Source organism: Vulpes lagopus, chromosome 10, assembly GCF_018345385.1.
Source record: "Vulpes lagopus strain Blue_001 chromosome 10, ASM1834538v1, whole genome shotgun sequence".
Classification (NCBI taxonomy): Eukaryota; Metazoa; Chordata; class Mammalia; order Carnivora; family Canidae; genus Vulpes; species Vulpes lagopus.
In genome coordinates, this window is record NC_054833.1 from 70,042,169 (window position 1) to 70,067,783 (window position 25,615).

The 25,615-nt window shown below is 33.9% G+C and overlaps 1 protein-coding gene and 1 pseudogene across 1 annotated transcript in view; one reads left to right on the forward strand and one right to left on the reverse strand.

The window, feature by feature from the left end:
* DNAI4 (dynein axonemal intermediate chain 4) overlaps nt 1-25,615 on the forward strand; it is a 100,115-nt gene that overhangs the window by 29,104 nt on the left and 45,396 nt on the right. Inside the window, 5 exon segments of the mRNA XM_041770198.1 lie at nt 64-248; nt 1,525-1,637; nt 2,979-3,135; nt 5,881-6,020; nt 21,670-21,825. Of these exon segments, the coding sequence (XP_041626132.1) occupies nt 64-248; nt 1,525-1,637; nt 2,979-3,135; nt 5,881-6,020; nt 21,670-21,825 (751 nt within the window).
* LOC121501050 lies at nt 21,850-21,946 on the reverse strand (annotated as a pseudogene).

Here is a 25,615-nt window from a genome sequence, read left to right on the forward strand (position 1 = left end):
CAGAAATCCTTTTTCTTATTTCATTTTTTTTCTTATTTCATTTTAAATTACCATTTTCCACAGGTAATTAATCCACAAGGAGATGATGTTACTCCCCGACCTCTTTACCGTCCAGACCCACATATGGGTACAGCTAAACCAAATAAACTACTGACATCACAAGAAGGATCATATGCATCAGACTATATATCTTCCTATAGCCTTTATCAGAATACATTAAATCCTAGTATGTTAGGGCAGTTTACAAGGTAGAGTATATTATTCTATTATTCTGTTTCACATCATATGTACTATCTTTTCATATTGCATATATGTAATTTAGATGTTGTCTTCAGTCTCCCAATGCCACTCTACGTTAGTGTGTCATATCTATGTTCTCCTCATGTTTTACTTAGATGTACAGCTTTGCATAACTTAAGAGTTCCCTGACATACCAAAACATTTGTGAGAAAATATATAGATTTTATTAAGGATCTCCTGAGGAATCAAAACGTGGGGCTAGCATCACATACCACAGAACGTATTTCTTCAATTTCTTTTATGTTGCAATTTATGGGAAGAAGTAGCTTTCCTTCTCCCTGTCCCACCCCCTCATTCTTCCATGAAAATCCCTGTTCTGCTAGGGTTTGATTTCTTTTTTGTCTCATAATTTTTTTTATAAAGGAAATGTTATGCATGTATTTTGTATGTAGACACTTACTGAAATTTTAGTAATGCTTACAATAGAGAAGTTCAATCTATGCAATAATAAAACAGTATGTCCTAAAATAATCTAAAGATTATTAGGAAATATTTTAGTGTGTAATTAAGGACAAAATTTTAGGAGAAAATATGTCATTCGAGTGTCTGTCTCCAAATTTGCATACAGTAGCCATAGGAATGCTCTATAAAACAAAGAATATTCCAGGAATTTGAACCTACCCTTTTGGAGGACAGTTGGACTTATAAATACAAAGGGAAAAAAGTATATAATATCATTAAGGAATATTAAGTTCATATGTTTAAATAAATTATTTTTGTATTCTTTGATGTATTGATTTCCCAACCAGTATATACATTTTCTTTTATTCAAATCTTATAAAATTGAATAAATCACAGTTAAGATGAGATTTGAATGATGGACAAATAATTAGTAAAAAGTGAAAAGAAGTTCCAGGCTGAGGCTGTAAATTAAGAGACCACCACAAGATTGAGGAGAATGGGGAAGAGAAGAGTGATAATGAAGATGGAGAGACTGGATAGGTAGACTGTACTTTAGCTTTTCATACTAAATATATTGGGAACCCATCGAAGCACTTTAAACATAGGTTTGACATATTTTATTTCTAAAATACATTTATAATGACTTTTTACTTCAGGAACACTACAAACCAACTCAGTGTTTAAAGAAGTAGTTTATTTTTATCAATTTTTCTTATGTGATTATAGTATATTTTATTTCTCAACATGATAATGTTATTATTTATACATTTAATTACCCATGAGAACATCTAAATAAAAGAATCATGTTTTCATTTATTGAAGGTCAGTTTTAGGAAGCAGTACAGTTACTAAATCAAGTCTATCTACTACTGAATCAATAGCAGAAGACCTAGAAGAACCTTCGTATAAACGGGAAAAACTGACTAGTTTTACAGGTAATGAAAATATTATAATTTATTTCAGTAACAGCCTATTATTTCTTTAGCAAATATGGTTATTATTTGTCAGGTATTTGAGACAAAAGAACTATGGCAATGATTCCCAAATTCTGACCTAAGGAGTAGCTACATGAGAATTACCAGGGTAGTAGTAAAGTTCCCAAGGTGATTCCTGCACCACCAGCCTCAGGAACCACAGACCCTGCTTTAGAAGTATTCTGCTTCTAACTCAGGAGACAAGTCATTCTGATACACTGTGATCAGTGCCCTAATAGAACATAAGCAGAATGTGATGGGAGCACTTTGAAAGTCGCACCTCTGAGATGGGAAAAAAAAAAAAAAAAAAAGAGTTCACAGAGAACATTATTGAGTTTTGAACTGGGTTTTAAAAAATGATTAGTAATTTGTCAGGAAAACAAATAGGAGTGGCTCCTTCCAGGCAGAGCATAAAATATGAGCTAAAGGATTATGAAAATGAAAATAGAAGAATGGTGAAATAATGGATGATCAAAAGTGCTGGAAGAAATGGATAACTCCTTGAGGAACATTCGCCTTGGAGTGCAGTAAGGGTGTCTCTTCCTCAGATGATAAGGAAGGGTTAATATAAGTATTCATAAAGTTGGAAAAGTGCTTGATAGAGTCTTTGGTGTTAAGATATGTAAGGAATACTCTAACAAGTAACAGTACCCAGCTACCATTAGCTTAAACAATCACCTATTTTTCTCATATTAAAGGATCTTAAAGGGTAGATTTTAGGTTTGATTTTGTGGCTTAACTGTCAGACTCTGGATTGGCAGCGCTGCTATTCTGTTTCCTTAACACTTTGCTTCTTGCTTTTTCTTCATGGTCTCAAAATATCTACCTCAGCTCTGAGTATATATCTACAGTAAAGGCAGAGAGAGGAAGAAAGGCAGTAGCACCTTTATTTATCAGGAAAGTAAAAGTTTTCCCAGGAGCCACCTTCTTTCCTATATATTTCTGCTGTTATCTTACTGGCCAGAACTCTCTTATCACCCCCAGCTTCAAGAGAGGCTAGGAAACCTAAACGCTTGATTTTCTTAAGGCAAAGAGCAAGGGAAGGGAGAAACCCTTAGTAATGAAAATTTAGGCATTCAGCACTGTCTGTTGCATCATGGAAGATCATCCTATCAGAGGGAGACAGGAGGATTATTGGATTATTATAATCTCCTCCAGTTTTGGAGCGATTGAATATATCTCACAACATGTTCTTTGACCACATAAAGCCATCTGCAATGTATGATCCATCATGATGTTTTGGTAAAATGAAAATTGAAAATAACAATTAATAAATGATTCTTATTAAGTCATGTATTTTAGATTTACGAGTTGTAAGGGCAACACCTGAAAAAGTTGTAACAAAAGAAGACCTACAAAAGACTATAGAGATAACACTCACAGAGACGGAAACACTGAGATTTTTTAACCTACCAACCATCATGGTTTCTGTGGAATCTGAAGAAGCTGAGAAACTACTGTATGTATGGCTCAATTGTTTATTTGCTTCTGCAACTTAAGTGCTAAGTCAGAGGTTCTTACTCTTGTTTCTGTTTTGGGGGATTCCTGGATAAATATTCGTGGCATATGTGCTTGGTGAAATTATATATAAAGTTACATATGTGCCCTTTGAAATGATATGTAAAGTGTTTATGTTGTATATGCCTTCTTTTTTCTAGTGGAAGAACCCATTGCTTTACCATAATCTTTAAAAGGAAAGGACTTCTTTCTTTTTAAGAAAGGACTGACATTTTTATATTTAAAACTTAAGAAGGAAAAATATGTAATGGGAAAATAACTGAAATTACTGTATCAGAGCAGACTTTCCATTTCTCCTTATTAATAAATTTAAATCATTAGTATTTGCCTTGTGTATTTTGAAGCTTTGTGGTTAGACACATACATGTTAATGATCGTTATGCCTTTTTGAGAGAATTGACCCCTTTATCATTATGTAATGTCCCTCTTTATCTCTGATAATTTGCCTTCCTCTGAATAACAAATGGACAGATAAGTGATCTGAAATTAGAGAGGGAGAGATGCTAGAAGCAAATGTCAAAATTAGGGGATCCTTGGGTGGCTCAAGGTTTGGCGCCTGCCTTTGGCCCAGGGCGTGATCCTGGAGTCCCGGGATCAAGTCCCACATCGGGCTCCCTGAATGGAGCCTGCTTCTCCCTCTGCCTGTGTCTCTGCTTCTCTCTGTGTGTTTCTCATGAATAAATAAATAAAATCTTTTTAAAAATGTCAAAATTAGCACATGCATCTAGAGTCTGTTAAATCTTGGGTCCTCCTCAAAGACCGTTAAAAGGATTTCAATTTTCTCAAGTGATCCCAGGTCTTATAGCTACTATCATAAGCAAACGCAAATTTTCTCTGATGGAAAGCACATCCCATTTAGGGTCTTAAGATTCCCTCAGATTGGGACACCTAGGTAGCTCAGCGGTTGAGCCTCTGCCTTCAGCTTAGCACTTGATCCCAGGGTCCTAGGATCAAGTCCCGCGTGGGGCTCTTTACAGGGATCCTGTTTCTCCCTCTGCCTGTCTCTGTCTCTCTCTGTGTGTCTCTCATAAATAAATAAATAAAGTCTTTTAAAAAAATTCCCTCAGATTGAGTTTGGTAGAAATACACCAAACCAATAAAGAAGACATATGAATGAGAATTAAAAGAAATAACAAAGCCTAGATCTACATCATGATGACTGTGGATACTGAGATATTATTAGGGCTATATTGTGAGACATAGAATATAACATATACGTGAAATATTTAAATAAAAGATTTAACACCTCACTAAAAATGATGACTCATATTTGCAAAAACATCTAAAAAGAACTCTAAAATAGAGTATGTTTACATAATTGTTGAAATTGAAAAGTAAACATTAAATTTAAAGAAGTCATAATTGAACAGAGATTTAATAAACTGAAGCATAGATCTGGATAAATTAAACAAAATAAACATTGGACAGAAAAATGTGATATAAAATATGAGAGAGAGATGCCTGGGTGCCTCAGTGGCTCAGGATGTGATCCCGGGGTCCTGGGATCGAGTCCCACATCGGGCTTCCTGCATGGAGCCTGCTTCTCCCTCTGCCTGTGTCTCTGCCTCTCTCTCTCTCTCTGTGTCTCTCATGAAAAAATAAATAAAATCTTTAAAAAAAAAAAGAGTAAGGACTTTCTCAAGCTCTTAAAAGACATAATGTCTCAGAAATAGGAATAAATATATAAATAAGCACAAAAAAGAAATGGACTAAGTGTGTTGTACTGATACTCCAAAATATCAAATATTAAAAGAAGATTTTAAAAACAGAAGAAAAAAAAGCATATCATCCACAGGCAAAGAATTAAACCAATGGCATTATTAGGGTCAAAGAAGTTCACTTCATAATGACAGGAAGATAAAAATAATTCTAATTTTGAATACTCCTAATAAAATAACCTCAACATATATGAAGCAGAAACTAGAAACTTGACAAGTATCCTATTAAAGTAGGAGATTTAAACATGCCTCTCAATTACTGTATGTCTTTCAGATAAAAAGTTCACATACATATAGAAGATTTGAACCAAAAACATAATCACAACTCAGCATTTAACAATTACAGAACATACACTCTTTTCAAGCACAAACAGAACATTTCTAAAAATTATCCCCACACAAGGTTGTGAAGCAAGGTTTCAAAAATTTCCAAGAAATAGTATCGGACAAACTAAATTCTCTGGCCACAAATATAATTAAGTTAAAATTAATAACACAAATTTCAATAAAAGTATAGATACATAGTCACATACACATTTGGAAGTTTAAAAAGCACATTTTCTAAATTCCTCATGAATCAAGGAGGAAATCATAATGGAAATTTAAGAAATACTCAGAATTAAATAATTATGAAAATGATACCCACAGGATGACACAGATGTAGTACTTTGAAGGAAATGTATAGCTTTCAGTGTTTATAGCAAAGTTCATAAAACTTATCTGAAGAAAATGCTAGAATATTGTTGGTAGACATTGAAAGTAGCAAGGATGCTGAGAGGTATAGTAAATAGAATCCTTTGGAGGTAGTTCAGTGCCATCTTTTCCTCAGGAGTTTTTTGGACTCTCGCTTCATGTTTGATGTAATCCACATTAAGAAAGGTAAGTTTAAAGAGAAAACATAATATAAAGAGATAATATCTGTGGTAATATTTTTTATTAATGAGTTGAATATACTTTATTTTTTATAGTCGGAGAAACAAGAATTACGAGACCCTTTGTAGAAATAGATTAGGCAATGACTTATATGTTGAAAGGATGATGCAGACTATTAATGGAGCACCAAAGAATAAAGATGTTCAATGTGACAAAATCATAAAAGAAGACAAAGGTAATTTATATTTTATTCTTCTTGATAAACTACCATATTTTAATATACATTTTCTGAGTCTGTCAGTTAACAAATAAATGTTGAAACATATAAAGCAAAGATAGAAATACTTTGGCCAAATTGCAATGGTAGATGGGTAATCTATAGCTTTTAGAATATGACAAATGCCTAGTAATAAACATAAATATAGAAGATTTAGGTAACATAATTACCATTTTTAATTTTTATAGAAACTCTTTCATGCAATTTTATACTCTTCAAATGTTTATGAAATATTTAGAGAAACTGCTTTTTCACAAAGTATATCAACCACAACTAATAATATTTAAAATGTGCTAGACATTATTCTAGGCCTTTCACGTATATTAACTGGTTTAATTCTCACAACAACCCTATGAGATACATACTGCTGTTACTCTCCATTTTTGGAGAAAGAAACAAGTGAAGAGAAGTTAGCTAATTTGCCAAGGTCACTCACCTGGCATGGCACACAGGAATACCCTCAGACAGTCCTTTACTACACTTATTGGTTTTTTTTCGATGTTTATAAATTAACAATCCTGTATAGTGAACAATCTGTGAAGTAGGACTTAAAAGGTAATTAGAAGAAAGTTTTTAATTTTAATGGCCTTTGTTACTCAGCAAAACTATAAGCTAGTTCTTTTGAAAGATTAAAATAGACAAACTTCTAAGCAAGTACTAGATCAAAAAAAGGGCAACTTATAATGAATGGGAAAGCTTTGTGGCATCTTTACTCACTCTTGCCATACTCTCCTCCCCAGTATGGTGTTGGTCTTAAAGATAGCAGTCTGCCTTCTGGCTTTTGGTTCCAGAGGGAACAGAGCAGACCTTATTCTCAGTGGAGTTGGTTTCTCTCTTTGAACCCATCTGGGAGGCTACCTAAAGGACTAACACAGAGCACTTGTCTGGTGTTTTTTTTTTTTTTTTTAATCTTCATTTTTAAATTCAGAGCTCTCTCAGGTGGTAAAGCAGCTGTGCATAGTGCATTCTCCACAAATATTGAAAGGCAAATGAACAACTCCTCTCTCTTAGAGGGAATCAAACAAGAAACACACTGAAAGCGTGAGAGAAAAAGCTAGGGAGGAAGCTTCTTTGGGAAATTAAGATACTGAAAAAGGCTTGCATGTACAGGGAAATTTAGAGAGTCATGTGCATACGTAGGGCAGGACGCATGCTCAGAAGAGACCTGAAAAGATCCTAATCTTTCACCTCTCGCTGATCTCTAGGCTCAGTACAAGCAGGAAATGAAGGCTAAGGCATACTTGTAAACAGCCTGGCTAAGTATTAAAAGAATACCTTAACACAGACTCAATCTACAAAGACCAAGAGATTTCCCTCCCCGCTTTGTTTCTCTATTCCTTTCTTTTTCTTTTCTCTTTGCTCTCCTTTTTTTCTGATGGGGGAGGAATTCAAGTGTTCAAGGAAATCTCTGTCAGAACACTTGCTGACCAAAAGCCAAAGATCAAACACTTCAAAGATGATACATGGCAAAGAATCCAGTCTTTATAAAAATACTTTAGAAACATCACTAAGCAAACAAACTAGGACTCACACAGCATACTACAAAAACAAAACCCAAGGACCAAGAAAATTCTGATTTACCACACTATTATATTCAAAATGTTCAGTTCTCAAAAAATTACAAAGGATAGAAAGAAATAAGAGAGTAAGTCCTGTTTAAAGAAGAAATTAACAGAAACTCTCTCGGTGGAAGTACATTGTATTTATTATCCAAAGACTTTACATCAATTGTATTAGATATTCTGATAAGGCTAAAGGAAACTGTGGGCAAAGAGCTAAAGCAAACCAAAATGATGTACAAACAAAAAATATGAATAAAGAGATAGGAATTATTAAAAAAACAAATTCTGGAGATGAAAAGTACAATAATTGAAATGGAAAAACTTGCTAGAGGTATTCATGGCAGATTTGAGCTGGCAGCAATTCTTAAAAAACAGGTCAATTAATATAATATAGGCTGAGGAGCAGAAAGAAAGAAGAGTAAGGAAAAGTGAACACAGCTCAAAGGACCTATGGGGCTCCACCAAGCATACCAACATACACATAAAGGGAATTTTAGAATGATAGAAGGAAAAAGAGATGGAGGGGAACAAAATAAATTTAAGGAAATAATGGCCAAAAAGCTTCCAACACTTGATTAAAGTCATGAATCTGGACATTTGAGACACTCAACAAACCCCAAAAAGGATAAACAAACAGATCTACACTTAGGTCAGCCACATTATAACTAAATGTTGAAAGAATCTTGAAAGCAGAAAAAAAAAAGTGACTCAGGTACAAGGAATCCTCAATAAGATTACACTCAATTTCTCAGCAGAAACCATGGTGTCCAGAGGTCAGTGGGATGCCATACTTAAAGAGATGAAAGAGAACTATCAAACAAGAAGTCTATATCCTTCTAATAATTCTCATGATAAAGAAATTAAATAATTAAGATCAAATATATTCCCATGAAGGATAAATTAAGCTACTCCCAGATAACAAAAGCTAAAGCAATTCATCACTAGTAGAATAGCCTTATGAGAAATGCTAAAGGGAATCCTTCAGGCAGAAATGAAAGGACAACAGTCGGAAACTCGAAGACATATGAAGAAACAAAGAGCACTGGTAAAGGTAACTACATAGGTAAATACAAAAGTCAGTATTGTGGGCGCCTGGGTGGCTCCGTGGTTGAGTGTCTGCCTTTGGCTCAGGTTGGGATTCTGGGATCCTGGGATTTACTTCCATGTCAGGCTCCCCACACAGAGCCTGCTTCTCCCTCTGCCTATGTCTCTACCTCTCTCTCTGTGTCTCTCATGAATAAATAAGTAAAATCTTAAAAAAAAAAAAAAAAGCCAGTATTGTAATTTTGGTTTGTATCTCCTCTATTTGTTTGCAATATAATTTAAAATAAATACATAAAACAATAATTATAAATCTATACTAATGAGTACACAGTGTATAAAGATGTAATTTGTGACAACATAAAGTGGATGTAATGGAACCGTATAGGAGTTCTTGTATACTATTAAAGGAAGGTAGTATTAATTCAAAATAGATTGTTAAGGGATGCCTTAACAATGTGGCTTAATGTGGCTCTGCGGTTGAATGTCTGCCTTTGGCTCAGGGTGTGATCCCAGAGTCCCAAGATCAAGTCCCACATTGGGCTTCTTGCATGGAGCCTGCTTCTCCCTCTGCCTATGTCTCTGCCAATCTCTCTCTCCGTCTCCTTTCTCTCTCTCTCTGTCTCTTACAAAAAAAAATAAAAATCTTTAAAAAATAGATTGTTAAAATTTTAAGAAATTACTTCTAATCTCCATGGCAATCACCAAGAAAATAACTTAAAAATTGAAAAAAATAAAATTAGAAAGGAATCAAAGCAGAACATTATTGAAAAATCAAGTAAACAGAAGAAGGCAGTAATTGAAAAATTGAGGAACAAAGACATAAGACATAAAGAAGAAAAAGAAAAATGGCAGAACTCCTTCCTGAGCAATAATTACTTTAAATGAAAAATGGCAGAACTCCTTCCTGAGCAATAATTACTTTAAATAAGTGGATTAAACTCTCCAATTAAAAGGCAGATATTGGTAGGATGGATTTAAAAAAAACTAAACATGATGCAAGTATATGCTAACAAGAGACTCACTTTTAGATCCACAGACAAAAATATGTAAAGTGAAAGTTGTAATAGCAACCAAAGAAAGGTGAGATGGCATTACTAACATCAGACATAGTAGACTTTATATAAAATTGTTACAGGGGACAGAGAACATTATATATTGATAAAAGATTTCATACATAAAGAAGATATAACAATTATAAACATACATGTACTTAACAAGAGAGCCTCCAAATATATGAAGCAAATATTGACAGGATTAAAGAGAGAAGTAGTTCTACACAAAGAGTTGAGACTTCAGTACCCCATTGTCAGTAATGGACTGAATAATCAGATTATCAAAAAGAAAATAGAGGACTTGAATAATAATATAAACTAGATATGACATATATATATATACAGTACACACCATCCCCAAACAGCAGAATACACAATTTTTTCTCAAGTTCACATGGAAAACTCTCCATGATACACCATTATGTTAGGCCACAAAAAAAGAGATAATAACATTTTAAAAATTGAAATCTTTTCTGATCACAATGAAATGACACAAAAAATGTATAACAAAAGGAAAACTGGAAAATTTTTAAATATTTGGGTATTAAACACACTCTTTAAAAGCACAAGGGAAGTAAGAAAATATTTTAAGATGAATGAAAATGAAAATACCACATAACAAAACTTCTAGGATATAGTGAAAGTAGTGCTTAGAGAGAAATTTATAGCTGTAGATACATTTTAAAAAGATCTCCATTTGAAACTAATGTAGCATTATATATCAACTATACTTCAATAAAAAAATAATAAAAATCTCACATCAATAACTTTACACCTTACGGCATGAGACAAAGGAGATAGAACTAAACCAAAAGCCAACATAAGGAAGAAAATAATAAAGATTAGAATGGAGATAAGCAAAAAGAATAAACAGAAAAATCAGTGAAACTAAGTTGGTACTTTGAAATGATCAGCAAAACTGACAAAATTTTCACTAGACTAAGAATAAGAAAAAACTCAAATTACTAAATGAGAAGTGAAAGTGGGGACATTACTACTGACCTTACAGAAATAAAATAGATCATAAAAAATTAACATCTGTATATCAATAAATCAGATAACTAAATGAAATGGACACATTCCTAGAAACTCACAACTTGTCAAAACTGACTCAAAAAGAAATATAAACTCTGAACAGAGCTATGATAAGTATAGAGACTGGATTAATAATCAAACCTTCCTAACAAAGAAAATCCCAGGAGCTCTCGGATGGTTCAGTTGGTTAAGAATCTGTTTTTTGGCTCAGGTCATGATCTCTCAGGGATAGGATGGAACCCTGCATGGTATTAGGCTTCCTGCTCAGCGAGAAGTCTGCTCCTGCGTCTCCCTCTGCCCTTCCCCCAACGTGTGCGCACGCTCTCTCTCTCCCTCTCTCTCTTTCAAATAAATACGTAAAATCTTGAAAAGAAAACTCCAAGACCAAATGGTTTCTCTAGTGAATTCTACCAGTCATTTAAAGGAGAAGCAACACCAACCCTTCAAAAAATAATTTTCCCGAAAAATGGAAGAGAACACTCACAAATCATGAAGCCAGCTTTACTCCGATACCAAAGCCAAAGACACCATAAAAAAAGAAAACTAATACCAATATTCCTTATGAATATGGATGCAAAAATCCTCAATAAAATACTACTACACTGAACCAGCAGCACATTAAATGGATTATGCACTATGATCAAGTGGGTTTGTCCCAATGATGCAAGGGTGATTCAACATATATGTCAATCACTGTAATAAACTTAGTCGTATGATAAAAATATTCAAAAATTAGGAATAGAATTTTTCCAATCTGATAAATGGCATTTATAAAAACCCCACAGCTAATGTTATACTCGATGGTGAAAAACTAGAAGCTTTCCCCATAAAATCAAGAACAAGATAAGGATAAAATAGATAAAATCTATTCGATCCAGATTGCTTTCTCAACTTCTACTCAACATTGTACTGGAAGTCCTAGGCAATTAGGCAAGAAAAGGAAATAAGACTCTAAATCAGAAAGGAAGAGGATCCCTGGGTGGCTCAGCAGTTTGGCACAGAGCAGATCCTGGAGTCCCGGAATTGAGTCCCCGTGGGGCTCCCGGCATGGAGCCTGCTTCTCCCTCTGCCTGTGTCTCTCTGCCTCTCTCTCTATGTCTATCAAAAAAAAAAAAAATCAGAAATAAAAGTATCTTTATTCAGAGATAACACGATCTTAAGCATAGAAAATCCTAAAGAATTCACACAAAAACTAGTAGAGTTAATAAATAAGTTAAGCAAAATTTCAGAATACAAAATCAACACACAAATTTCAGTTGTATTTTTATACACTGTCAATGAACATTTCAAAAAGGAAACTAAGAAAATTGGGACTTAGACATTTCTTCAAAGAATGTATACATATTGCCAACAAGCACATGAAAAGTGTTCAACATCATTATTCATTACAGAAATGCAAATCAAAACCACGAGTTATCAGTTCTCACCCATTAAAAGGACTATAATTAAAAATGGAAAAAAGTATTAATGAGGATGTTGAGAAATTGGAGCCAATATACACAGCCAGTTGCAATGCAAAATGGTGCCCCTGCCATGAAAACCAGTTTTAATAGTTTGAGGAACAATCAAATTATCATATGACCCAGCAATTCCATTCCTAAATGTATACATATATATAACAGGCCCTCAAATACAGGTACATGCTTATTCATGGCAACAATATTTATCCTCAACAAATGGAAACAAGCAAGATGTCCACAAATGGATGAATGGATAAACATAACGTGTAACATATATTTAATGAAATGTTACTGAGTTATAAAAAGGAGTCAAGTACAGATACATGCTTTGAGCAAATTCCTCTCTTCTACTCTAGCAGATGCCAGAAGTTTCTCTCTGGAGAGGATAAAGTTTAATCTATTTACCTACCAAAGGGTATCTTGATTGCTTCTAAGTTTTGGCAATTACCAATAAAGATGATATAAACACCTGTGTGCAGGTTTTTGTGTGGACATAATAAGCTTTCAATTCCTTTGGGTAAATACCAAGGAACATATTGCAGAATCATATGGTAAGCATATTTTTAGTTTTGTAAGGAACAGCCAAAGTTTCTTCCAAAGTGATTGTACCATTTTGCATTCCTGTCAGTAATAATGGAGGGTTCTTGTTTCTCCGTGTCCTCACCAAGATTTCTTGTTGTCAGTGTCAGATTTTGGCCATTCTAATAGGTATGCAGTGGCAGCTCATTGTTGTTCTCATTTGTATTCCATGATGACCGACATATTATGTGGAGCATATTTTCATATAATGTTTGTCATCTGTATATCTTTGGTGAAGTGTCTGTTAAGCTCCTTAGACCATTTTAAATTAGGTTACTTTTTTCCCTTATAGAGTTTTAAGAAATACATGTATATTTTGGACAACAGTACTTTATCAGATGTACCTTTAGCAAATGATTTCTTCCAGTATGATCTTGTTATTGTCTTGACATTGCCTTTCACAGAACAGACATTTTTAATTTTAATAAAGTTCAGCTTATCAATTTTTGCTTTAACAATCATGCCTTTGGTCTTCTATCTAAAAAGTCATCATTATGCCCAAGGTCATCTAGATATTATTCCATGTTATCCTCTAGGATTTTCATAGTTTCACTTTTTACTTTTAGGTCTATAATCAATTTTGAGTTAATTTTTGTAAAGGATATAAGATTTGCATCTAAATTCATTTTTCTACATGTGGATGTCCTGTTGTTCCAGTACCATTTCTTGAAAAGACTTATCTTTGTTCCATTGTATTTGCTTCTTTGTCAAAGATCAATTGACTAATATGATGTGGGTCTATTTCTGAACTCTGTTCTGTTCCCTTGAACAATTTTTCTATTTGTTCACCAATATCACATTGTCTTGATTGCTGTAGACTTATAGTAAATCTTCAAGTTGGGGAGTGCTAGTCTTTCAGCTTTATTTTTCTTCGAGCATAAACTTTAGAATCAGCTTGTTGATATTCACAAAATAACTTGCTGGGATCTTAATTGAGAATACATTGATCTATAGATCAGTTTGGGAATAAGTGACATTTTGACAATACTGAGTCTTCCTAAACGTGGACATGGAATGTCTCTCCATTTGTTGTCTTTCTTTAATTTTGTTCTTTGAAGTTTTGTAGTTTTCCTCATATAGATTTTGTACATATTTTGTTAGATTCATAGCTAACTATTTCATTTCTGGGGCACTAATTAAATTGTATTGTTTTGAATTTCAAATTCCACTTGTTCATTGCCAACATTTAGGAAAGGAATTTTGTATTGCTTTTTGTATATTAATCTTATATCCTTCAACCTTACTTTCTTTTTTTAAAGATTTTTATTTAATTATTTGACAGAGAGTAAGCAAGAGGGGAGAGGGACAAAGGGAAAAGATGCAGTCTCCTCAATGAGCAGGGAGCCTGACATGGGGCTCAATCCCAGGACCCTGGGATCTTGGCCCGGGGCTGAAGGTAGACACTTAACTGACTGAGCCACCCAGGTGCTCTGTAGCCTTTCTTTAATCACTTGTTAGTTCTAGGAGTTTTTGTGCATTCTTTTGGATCTTCTATATGCATTAACATATCATCTATAAACAAAGACAGCTTCCTTTCTTCCTTCCCAATTTGTATTTTGTTTCCTTTTCTTGTCTTATTTCATTAACTTGGACTTCCAATATGGTGTTGAAAAAAAGTGGTGAGAGGAGATATCCTTGCCTTGTTTCTGATAGTGGGAAGGCTAAGTATGTTAGCTGTAGCTTTTTTGTAGATGTTTTTATCAAGTTGAAGTTCCCTTCTATTTCTAGTTTACTGAAAGTTTTTATTATGCATGGATATTTGATTTTGTCAAATGCCTTTTTTCTGAATTTATTGATACACTCATGTATTTTTCTTTCCTAGACTATTGGTCTGACAGATTGCATTAATTTTTGAATGTTAAAGTAATTGTACATACCTGTGATAAATTCCACTTGGTTTGGAGGATAATTCTTTTTAGACATTGTTGGATTTGATTTGCTTTTATTTATTGAAGATTTTGCATCTATATTCTTTGACAGTTGTCAGCTTTTTTTTCTTTTTGGAGGTTTTTTTGAAATGTTTTTGTCTGCCTTGGGTATTCAATGTTGGCCTCAAAGAATGAGTTAGAAAGTATCCCCTGTGTTTCTATCCTCTGACAGTGATTGTATAAAATTGGTATAATTTTTTTCCCTTAAATGACTGATAGAATTTAGCAGTGAATCCATCTGAGCCTGGTATTTTCTGTTTTGGAAAGTTATTAGTAATCAATTCCATTTCTTTTTTTAAATTTTAATTTCTTTAGTTGATATAGGCCTATTCATGTTGTCTATTTCTTCTTGTGTAAATTTTGGCAGATTGTGTCTTTCAATGAATTAATCCTGAATTTCATCAAGATTATTAAATTTGTGGGCATATACTTGTTCATAGTATTTCTTTGCTTTTCTTTTAATGTCCATGGGATCTGTAGAGATGTGCTCTCTTTCATTTATGATATTAATACTTTTTTTCTTATTCTGGCTAGAGGTTTATTGATTTTATTCATCTTTTCAAAAACCCAGTTTTTGGTTTCATTGATTTTTCTCTATTGGTTTCCTGTTCTCAATTTCACTGATTTCTGCTCTTATTCTTTTAAATTCAATTTAATTTTTAATTGAAATATAATTGACATGTAACATTATATTAGTTTCAGGCATATGACATAGATATATTGTGAAATGATTACTGCAATAAGTCTAGGATAGAAAACCTGAATTATAATTGATAAATTGCTGAAGGTTCATTGTGAACAAGTCTGAGAGTTTAAAACTCCAGGGGACCTAATCATAGAGAAGTCCTCACCACTATACAACACTTTTTTTTTTTTTTTAAGATTTTATTTCTTTATTTGTGAGAGACACAGAGAGAGAGAGAGAGGCAGAGACATAGGCAGAGGGAGAAGCGGGCTCCCTGCAAGGAGCCCGATGCGGGACTTGATCCCAGACCCCAGGATCACACCCTGAGCTGAAGGCAGATGCTCCACCACTAAGCCACCCAGGCATTGCTCTTTTTTTGTGTATGTGTGGTGAGAATTTTTAAGACCTACTCTCTTAGCAACTTTAAAATACATAACATAGTGTTACTAACTATACTCACTATGTTGTACTTTACATCCCCATGACTTACTTATTTTAAACCTGGAGGTTCATAATTTTTAACCCATTTCACTCACCATTTATTTTCTGATCTCTGGCAGCCATCAATCTGTATTCATGAACTTGGGGTTTTTTTCTTTCTTTGGTTTTGGTTGTTTATTTTAGAGATCATATGATATTTGCCTTTTTTTTTGGTTTAACTTATTTTGGTTAGCATAATGCCTTCAAGGCCCATCTATATTGTTGGCAAGATTTCCTTCTTTTTTATGGCTGGATAATATTTATGTGTGTGTACATGTGATATTTTATTTATCCATGTATCCATAAAGGGTCACTTAGGTTGCTTCCATGTCTTGACGATTATGCGTAATATTGCAATGAGCATGAGGGTACAGGTATCTTTTTGAGTTAGTGTTTTTGTTTTCTTCAGATAAATACCCAGAAGCAAGATTGCCGGATCATCTGATAATTATATCTTTAACTTTTTGAACAACTTCTTTCTGTTTTCTATAGTGGCTGCAACAATTTACATTCCCACCAACAATGCACAAGATTTTCCTTTCCTTTTTTTTTTTTTTTAAGATTTTATTTATTTATTCATGAAAGACAGAGAGAGAGAGAGAGAGAGAGGCAGAGACACAGGAAGAGGGAGAAGCAGGCTCCATGCAGGGACCCTGATGTGGGACTCGATCCCGGGACTCCAGGATCACGCCCTGGGCTGAAGGCAGGTGCTAAACTGCTGAGCCACCCAGGCTGCCCTAGATACATTTTTAGAGTACAATTCTTTCACCTCTTTTGTTAAGTTTATTATTAGATATTTTATTCTTTTTGATGCGTTTGTAAATGGAATTGGATAGAATGCTCAGCTGAATCTGCCGATTTTTTTTTTTATATCTAGCTTGCCTTTACCATTGTTCATGTACTTCTGTTCTCCTTTCCTGTGGCTTTCTTAGGTAAGTTGAGGAAATTCACTTCACTGCACATACATGTTCTGTTTTACCCTGAGAGCAGCCCAAAAGCCATGGGGAGCAGAAAATTCAGAGCTGCCCACTTACCTGACCATACTTTCATTGGACATTCAATGCCTAGCTTGTTAGGTACCTGTGGATTAAGTTCTATGTTTCCAAGGACATATTCATGGTCTCACTATGTGATTTCATCATTAGTGGCTCTTGTAAACTCTCAGGGAGGCTGAAATCAGAATATGACCCAGAATGTTCTCATGATCTTCTCCTGAGAGTCCTCCTTTAGTAGTTTTCATTTAATAGTGGTGATTTTCTTTTGTTTTGTTTTTTATGCATCTGTGATAGTGTTTGCTATCCAATTTTTATTGTTTATATTTTGAAAATTTCTTATACATTTTAAAAAATTTAAATTCAATTTGCCAACATACAGTATAACACCCAGTGCTCATCCCATCAAGTGCCCTCCTCAGTGCCTGCCACCCAGTTACCCCATGCCCCCACCCACCCCCCCCTTCCATAACCCTTTGTTTCCCAGAGTTAGGAGTCTCTCATGGATTGTCTCCCTCTCTAGTTTTTCCCACTCAGTTTCCCTCCTTTCCCTTATAATCCCTTTCACTATTATATTCCACATATGAGTGAAACCATATGATCATTAACTTTCCAATTTTTTTTAACTTTCCAATTTTTAAAACTAGACAATATATTGTGTAGATATGTATATGTTGGAGAGCCTTATGTGCCTATGGATTCTGAACTTCAAAAGTTTTCCAAGAAGAAACCTCTGAAGAAAGGTTCTGAGTGCACATCGTTTATTTTGGAGGTGATCCTAAGAAACATTGGTAGGAGAGTAAGTGAAATAAGAAAGGGTAGGTAGCTGACAGAGGTTATGCTGACAAATTACCTCTTTGGTTAACTGGAGTTTAATACTGTTAGAGAACTCTGGGAGTCAGAGTTATTTTTGTCATGCTCCAACTTTCTAAATCATTGTTTGAAGGCTTATGGACTTGTTAGTTTGTTGGCGTTCTAGGCCAAATTTGTGGACATCAAAGTGGCCTTGGTGGCCAAAGATGGCCCCAAGCAAAGCAATATAGATGCTGGCAGTTGGAGATTGGCTAGTAAGAGGTAATGTATAATAGATATGGGCAGGGCACCAACAGCATCTACCACAGGAGAAAAACCTTAAAACAAAGCAAGAGAATGACCTATCCAGAAGTTAGGGAAAGTGGAGGGATGCCTGGGTGGCTCAGTGGTTGAGCATCTGCCTTTAGCTCAGGGCATGATCCTGGGGCCTGGGACTGAGTCCTATATCAGGCTCCTAAAAGGGAAACTGCTTCTTCCTACCCCTGTATCTCTGCCTCCTCTCTCTCTCTCTCTCTCTCTCTCTGTGTCTCTCATGAATAAATAAATGAAATCTTAAAAAAAAAAATGAAGTTAGGGAAAGTGGATTTACTTCTGTTGGAGGTAGCTAGAAAGAGAGGGCCAGATAGAAGAGCATCCAGGGCTCCTAAGTACCTGGAGATGTTCTATTTCTTATCCTGGCTGGTGAGTACATGGTAGTAACTGTTCACACTACACATATATGTATTATACACTCTTATGTGCATGATATATTTTTCACAGAAAAATTTTATTAAAAATAATGAAAGTTAATATTAAAAATTACAATATAGACCAAATAAATATTAAAGTCTTATGGATCAGTAAAAAAAAAAAATCACATGTCTTCTTTGCCTGATTTGGGATGAAATTGAAAGAGATTCAGGAGTCAGAGAGATGGAAATCAAGTATTAGCCTTATTACTGATAAAGATACTGAAAAAAATGTAGCCTCAAATCTGAAGCGCTAGGGACTTGCCATTTCTTCCTTCCTACCAGCCGTAATTGGCACAGCTAGACAAGCACAGACTTTTTTAGGAGTGAGAACAGACCAGAAAGCATGCTTGAAGAGACCTAACAAAAGAACCCAGAAGTGGCTGAGCGCAATTCCTTCTCCTAAACTCTCCTATAGGATTAATCGCTTTTTCTCTGGTAATGAGTGAATGAGGGACATAGAGAGATCAGGGTGTTAATTTAGCTCAAATTCCCTCTGTAAAGAGTCACAGAAAGTGAGGAAAAAAGTTTTCCACTTAATAGTACGCATATAGTCATTTTTATGATAAAAGTGGCATTTCAAATAAATGGATAATTCAATGAATGTATTAGTGTTCCTGGCTAACTTTTAAAAATATATTAAACCCTACAACTGTAGGGATGCCTGGGTGGCTCAGTGGTTGAGTGTCTGCCTTTGGCTTGTGCATGATCCTGGAGTCCTCGAATCAAGTCCCATATGGTACTCCCTGCATGGGAGCCTATGTCCCTGCCTCTCTTTCTCTCTCTCTCTCTCTCTGTGTCTCTCATGAATAAATAAATAAAATCTTAAAAAAAATAAATCCTATAGCTGTAGATTTAAAAAAGCCAGCTTGTTTTCTATGTATATTATACTATAATTTTTTAATAAAAATGTGTGATATGAACTAATTTTTATTTTAAAAAATACATATATGTATTTGTTCATATGTGAATCTGGAAGGACATACACCAAAATGTTAGCAGTTATTATCTCTGGGTGGTGGAAATACAAGTCATATTTATCTTTTTTTCTTCTTTAATGTTGATCATATCTTTTTACTCAGCTAAAAAGTAAAATTATTTTTCTATAAATGTTACATGGCTAATTGCTACACTTTCATAGTCTGTTAAACTAGTAGATAGAAACAATATTTTTAAATGGGCAAAAACTATTTAGACATATCCCAGACTCAGAAATGCTCAAAACATGGTAGAGTTGGGAATACCTTTTTCTGATGCTAGTTAAAACTTTCTTTAATATAATATAACTATAAAATTGGGAAGTAACAATCATTCAATTTTTCTTTCTTCAAGAAACAGACTCAACTACAGAGAACAAACTGATGAATATCAGAGGGGAGGCAAGTGGGAGAATGGGTTAAATAGCTGATGGGGATTAAGGAGTGCACTTTTTGTGATAAGCACCAGGTGTTGTATGGAACACAAACAAAAACCAATCGTTCATTATTTATCATTTCATTTTGTGCTTGATATTATGGCATATGGTTTAGGATTTTTTATTTCTTAGGTTAATTTATTCAAATGTACAAATGTCATGATGGTACCCAAACTAATATTACCAATATTATTTGTTATCTTCAAACAAGAAACAACCTTAAATCACCCTAATATTTTACATTGCTCATTTATAACATGTACTTTTGTTTATGTAGCAATTATTGATGACGATGTAACAATATATTCCTATATACTCAAATTGTTAAACTTTCGGTTAAATGAAGGTTAGGTAATTCAATATTCAAAAACATAATATCTTTTTATGGTCTTTTACTTTACAAACAACAGAAATTGTACCCTTTTCGATTCAATAAAATAGACTAGGTATTTATTATGTGTATAACTTTGTTAGACATTATTAAGGTCAGTTCAATAAAATAGAAATGTTATTATTAAATGTGAGTTCACATTCTTACTAACTGAAATCATTGTGAAATACCAGAGCTCCTTCATTATATTTTATGAAAATAACAATTATAACAATGAAGTAGTTGCATTTATTATATTCAGTCTTGTTTTGATTTTCAGAGACAAGAATTCTTTATTAGATCACTGTACTTTAAACTTTTGCAAGTTTAGCATATAGGAATATTTTATTACATGGTCACTGATAAAATAATTGCTATGTGAACCTTTCATTGTTATATCAATAATGAAAAATATTGGAATTTTTTTTTTAAATTTTGGACATAAAAATTTGCAAGTTTTGCTTGGAGATCATTGCTATATTTGATCATTTGAAAAAATATAGCTAATGCAAACAAAAATTTTCAAAAGGGAAGATAGGGGATCCCTGGGTGGCTCAGCGGTTTAGCGCCTGCCTTCGGCCCAGGGCGTGATCCTGGAGTCCCGGGATTGAGCCCCGCGTCGGGCTGCCTGCATGGAGCCTGCTTCTCCCTCTGCCTGTGTCTCTGCCTCTCTCTCTGTCTCTATGTCTCTCATGAATAAATAAATAAAATCTTAATAAAATAAAAAATAAAAGGGAAGATAATAACCATACTACTCTACAAATTTCTTGAGAAAAGAGTCTACCATTTTTCCAACAAGCATAATCTTTTCACATAAGTATATAGGAGATTTTATATAATAAACATGGAATTAGAATACTATAAATTAAAAGTTCTAGGGCAGCCCCAGTGGCGCAGCGAAACCTGCAGCCCAGGGCGTGATCCTGGAGACCCTGGATCGAGTCCCGCATCAGGCTCTCTGCGTGGAGCCTGCTTCTCCCTCTGCCTGTGTCTCTGCCTCTCTCTCTCTGTGTGTGTGTCTCTATGAATAAATAAATAAAATCTTTAAAAAAAATAAAAGTTCTATAGAATATAACTATGTTAATCATAAGTAAAGGATCATTAAATCCTTATTGTGACATGATTGTCCTGGTCCGTATCAACCAAGATTGATACTAACGGATGAGATTATGCTCCATCAGCTTGGGATAGAGGGGAGAGAGGTGTGGGGATCAGAAAGAATGGTGAGGATAATTTGGAGTTATCATTAAAACACTAATGTATAAGTAGATGCAAAAGTGTAAGGATCTGAAGGTATCCTCATGGTTTATTTCTTTTTCATCTTTACTTCCTGCCATTGTAAAATATAGTATTCTTTTCTTAAACAGTAGATATTATCTTAGATTTTGCTATAACTAATTATATATAAGCTAACCTATTAGAATTTGGTTTAAAATAATTTTTACTTTTCTGTCTCTTTATTTAGGTGTAATGTCCAGTACTTGGGATTTGTATGATTCTTATAATGCTATGGAGCTTTCATCTTTAGCAGCAAAACAATCTATGCTTGAATCAACTAGTAGAGCAAGTATACCTCCTAAAGATCGAGAGCAAAGAATGCCAGGGAGTACTATTGAAAAAAGTAAGTTTCATTTATTTCATTTTTTAAAAAATGGAATGTTTCACGAATTTGCATGTCATCTTTGCACAGGAGCTATGCTGTATTGCTCCAATATTACTATATGTGCTGCCTAAGCAAGCACTCTTTCAGTTTTTTTTAAAAATGATGTTTGCACATGCCATTGTAAATAAATTCTTTCTTAGTAGTTATAATACTTACTCTCTGGTGGAAGATAAAACTACAACTTTTACTCAGAAATAGTATTGTTACCCTTTCACATCATCTTGGACTCTGAACTAAAAAAATTAATTTTTCTTGGATATCTGTCAAGAATTTCAAAGATTCTATCTTCCTCTGTTGCTTCTTTACTTGCTTTTAAGTTCTCTTTCATACATGTGGGAACATGTGGGTTCCATAATTTTCTGTTTTTCTTTCTGTAGACTATAGTTTATAAGAAAAAGAACATCTGCTAGCTCTGTAACAACTTAAAATGGAGATAAATTGGGGATGATTTTACCTCCCCGGGGGACATTTAGCAATATCTGGGGACATTTTTGGTTGTCATGACTATTGGGGCATCTTTTGGGTCAAAGCCAAGGATACTACTAAAAATCCTTTGGTACACCAAACAGCCCCGATAAGAAATTACCTGGCCCAAATATAACACTACGAAGTTGGGAAATCCTGCATTACAACTTTAGCTTTTAGTGTTTTAAATTTTGAGATTAAATGCTTATAATTAAAGTCAACACGAAATTTTAATCTTTCAAATATACTTAGCAATCGGAAAGAATTTTTACAAAGTCCAGCTATAAGGAATTTGTTAAGTTCCATTTCTGATTGTTTTGTGGTTAGACAGTTTTACTCTCCCTATTCTGAACTTTTGAGTCATTTTTCTTATAAAATAATATCACTACATATAAGGAGTCCTTATTTCAGAATAACTACACACTGGCAAGTTTTGTTAAAATTTTAGCAAATTTTCATAAGGTAAACTGAAATATTTCTATTCTCACTCATTTTTACACAAAGACAAATGTAATATTTAAAAATAGGAAATATTTTTGAAAAATCAAGTTAAAGGAGAATTGATAATTTTCAGAAAATAATTACCATATTTATAACTGACTACATTTCCTTCAGAGATTCTGGGTCTACAGGACTTACCACCTAATAATTTGGTCTATCATTATATCTTAAGATTAATATTTTAAAAAATTAAGACTTAAAAAACATGTCACCTATATATTTTTTTGTTTTTAAAAGTTATATTTGTAGTCATGTTGACTATAGCTATGTTTTACTGGAAATTGTTTGTAAAATAAACACCAGTTTATTTTTCTAGAGAACAATGAAGGGAAAAATGAATTATTAGTTATTACTAAAGAAATATTTATTTTTTCTTTAAATGTTAATGTCCATATAATAGGTTTGCTTTTAGAAGCTAAAATTTTTCCTGCCAAAAGTTCCTAGGAAAAACATCAATCTTAGACTGAAAATTACATTGGGACTTCAAAACTGGATATACATATTCCACCTCTGTTAAGGCCACTGACACATAGAAAAGGTGTAAGTGGGGATCCCTGGGTGGCGCAGCGGTTTAGCGCCTGCCTTTGGCCCAGGGCGTGATCCTGGAGACCCAGGATCGAATCCAACGTCCGGCTCCCGGTGCATGGAGCCTGCTTCTCCCTCTGCCTGTGTCTCTGCCCCCCTCTCTCTCTCTCTCTGTGACTATCATAAATAAATAAAAATTAAAAAAAAAAAAAAAGAAAAAGTGTAAGTGGAAGGTCCTAAAAAAAAGTCTCAGTTTGTGGATATTTAATTACTTGTGTATATGGATGTTTTTAAAGGCAACAAGGGGTCATAAAAACCATATTAAAGAACTACAGTACAAAATAAAAATAAATTTTAGTATTATAGCCAATTAAGGGGATAAGAGAGAACCGACCTAGGAAAAGGGAGAAAATAAAAAAAAATAGGAAAAGATTGGCAACAGAGCTGAATGATCAGATTTATTGAGAATGTAAGGGAGATTCAGATAAAAACTAGGACTAGATAACCTCTAGGGTCCCTTTTGCGTCTGAGATTTTATAATGCAAACACAAAGAAAAAAGTTAAATATGGTCCATATTTGGTTTAAGAAATATTTCTATTCCATTTAAACTTTGAATATACAGGTTGTATTTTAACCTTCTATTATATTCGAGGGAGGAAAAAGGACCATGATTTTCATCTTTGAATATATGTAAGACCCTATCTCAGTTCATAGGGAAAGATTATTTTCAATTTTCTCTCATGGGATTTTTTTTAATGGAACCTTTAGATTTTAAAAAAGTAATAGACATTTCAAGCATAGGTTTAGATTTACAGAAAAATTGAGCAAAGAGTACTGAGAAATGCTTATAATTTTTTCCTTCATTTCTCCCCCAACCACAGCTTCCCCTATTGCTAACATTTGGCATTAGGGTGGTACATTTGTTACAACTGATGAATCAATATTGATACATTATTATTAACTGAAATTCTTAATTTACAGTGAGGTTCACTCCTCATGTTGTACAGTTCTATGAGTTTTGGCAAATGCATAATTACACGTGTCTATCTTTACAGTTTTGTAAAGAGTAATTTCACTGACCTAGATATCTGTACTTCTGACCATTGCTGATCTTTTTATTATGTCTGTAGTTTTGCCTCTTCCAAAACGTTATATAGTTGGAATCATACAATATGTAACTTTTTTCAGACTGGCTTCTTTCATTGAACAATATGCCCTTAAGGTTTCTGTGGTCTTCTCACGAGTTGACAACTCATTTACTTTTTTCACTAGATAATATTAAATTGTATGGATGTGCCATGATTTGTTTCTTTATTTGTTGAAGGATTTCTTGATTGCTTCTAGTTTTTGGTGACTATGAACAAAGCTGCTATAAACATTTATGTGTAGGCGTTTGTGTGGACATAACTTTTCACTTCATTTGGGTTAACCTAGGAGTACAGTTGCTGGATGATATAGTGAGAGTATGCTTAGACTCTTAAGAAGCCTTGAAACTGTATTCCAAAGTGGTTGTACTATTTTGTTATTATCATCAGCAGTGAGTGAGTGTTCTTGTTGCTCTTAATTCTTGTCAGCGTTTGATATCATTACTTTAAAATTTTTTTAAGCTGTTCTAACGGATGTATAGTGGTATCTCATTATTGTTTTTTTCTCATTATTGCTTTAATTTGCAATTCACTAATGATGTGTGATGTTAAAATATTTATTTATTCATTCATTCATTCATTTAAGAGAGAGGGAGCACAACACTGGACTCGATCCCAGGACCCTGGGATCATGACCTCAGTTGAAAACAGACCTTTAACCAACTGGGCCACCCAGAAGCCCTGAACATTTTTTTTATATATGTTTACTGGCATATGTGGATCTTCTTTGCTGAAGTGTCTGTTTGAATTTTTTGTCAAGTTTAAAGTTGGACTGTTTATTTTATTACTGTTGAGTTTTTTGAATTATGATAAATTAAGTTCTTTATCAAAGAAGTGTTTTGCAAAATTTTCTCCCAGTTTGGGGCTTGCCTTTTCATTTTCATAACAATCTTTCACAGACCAGAAATTTTAAATTTTAATAAAGTTCAACTTAATATATTTTTTCTCTTTCAGATTGTGCTCTGGTATTGTATCCAAAGATTTGTCACCAATCCCAAGGCCACCTAGATTTTCCCTTATCTTTTTTTTTTTAAGATTTTATTTATTTATTCATGGGAGACACAGAGAAAGAGGCAAAGACATAGAGGGAGAATCGGGCTTCCTGTGGGGA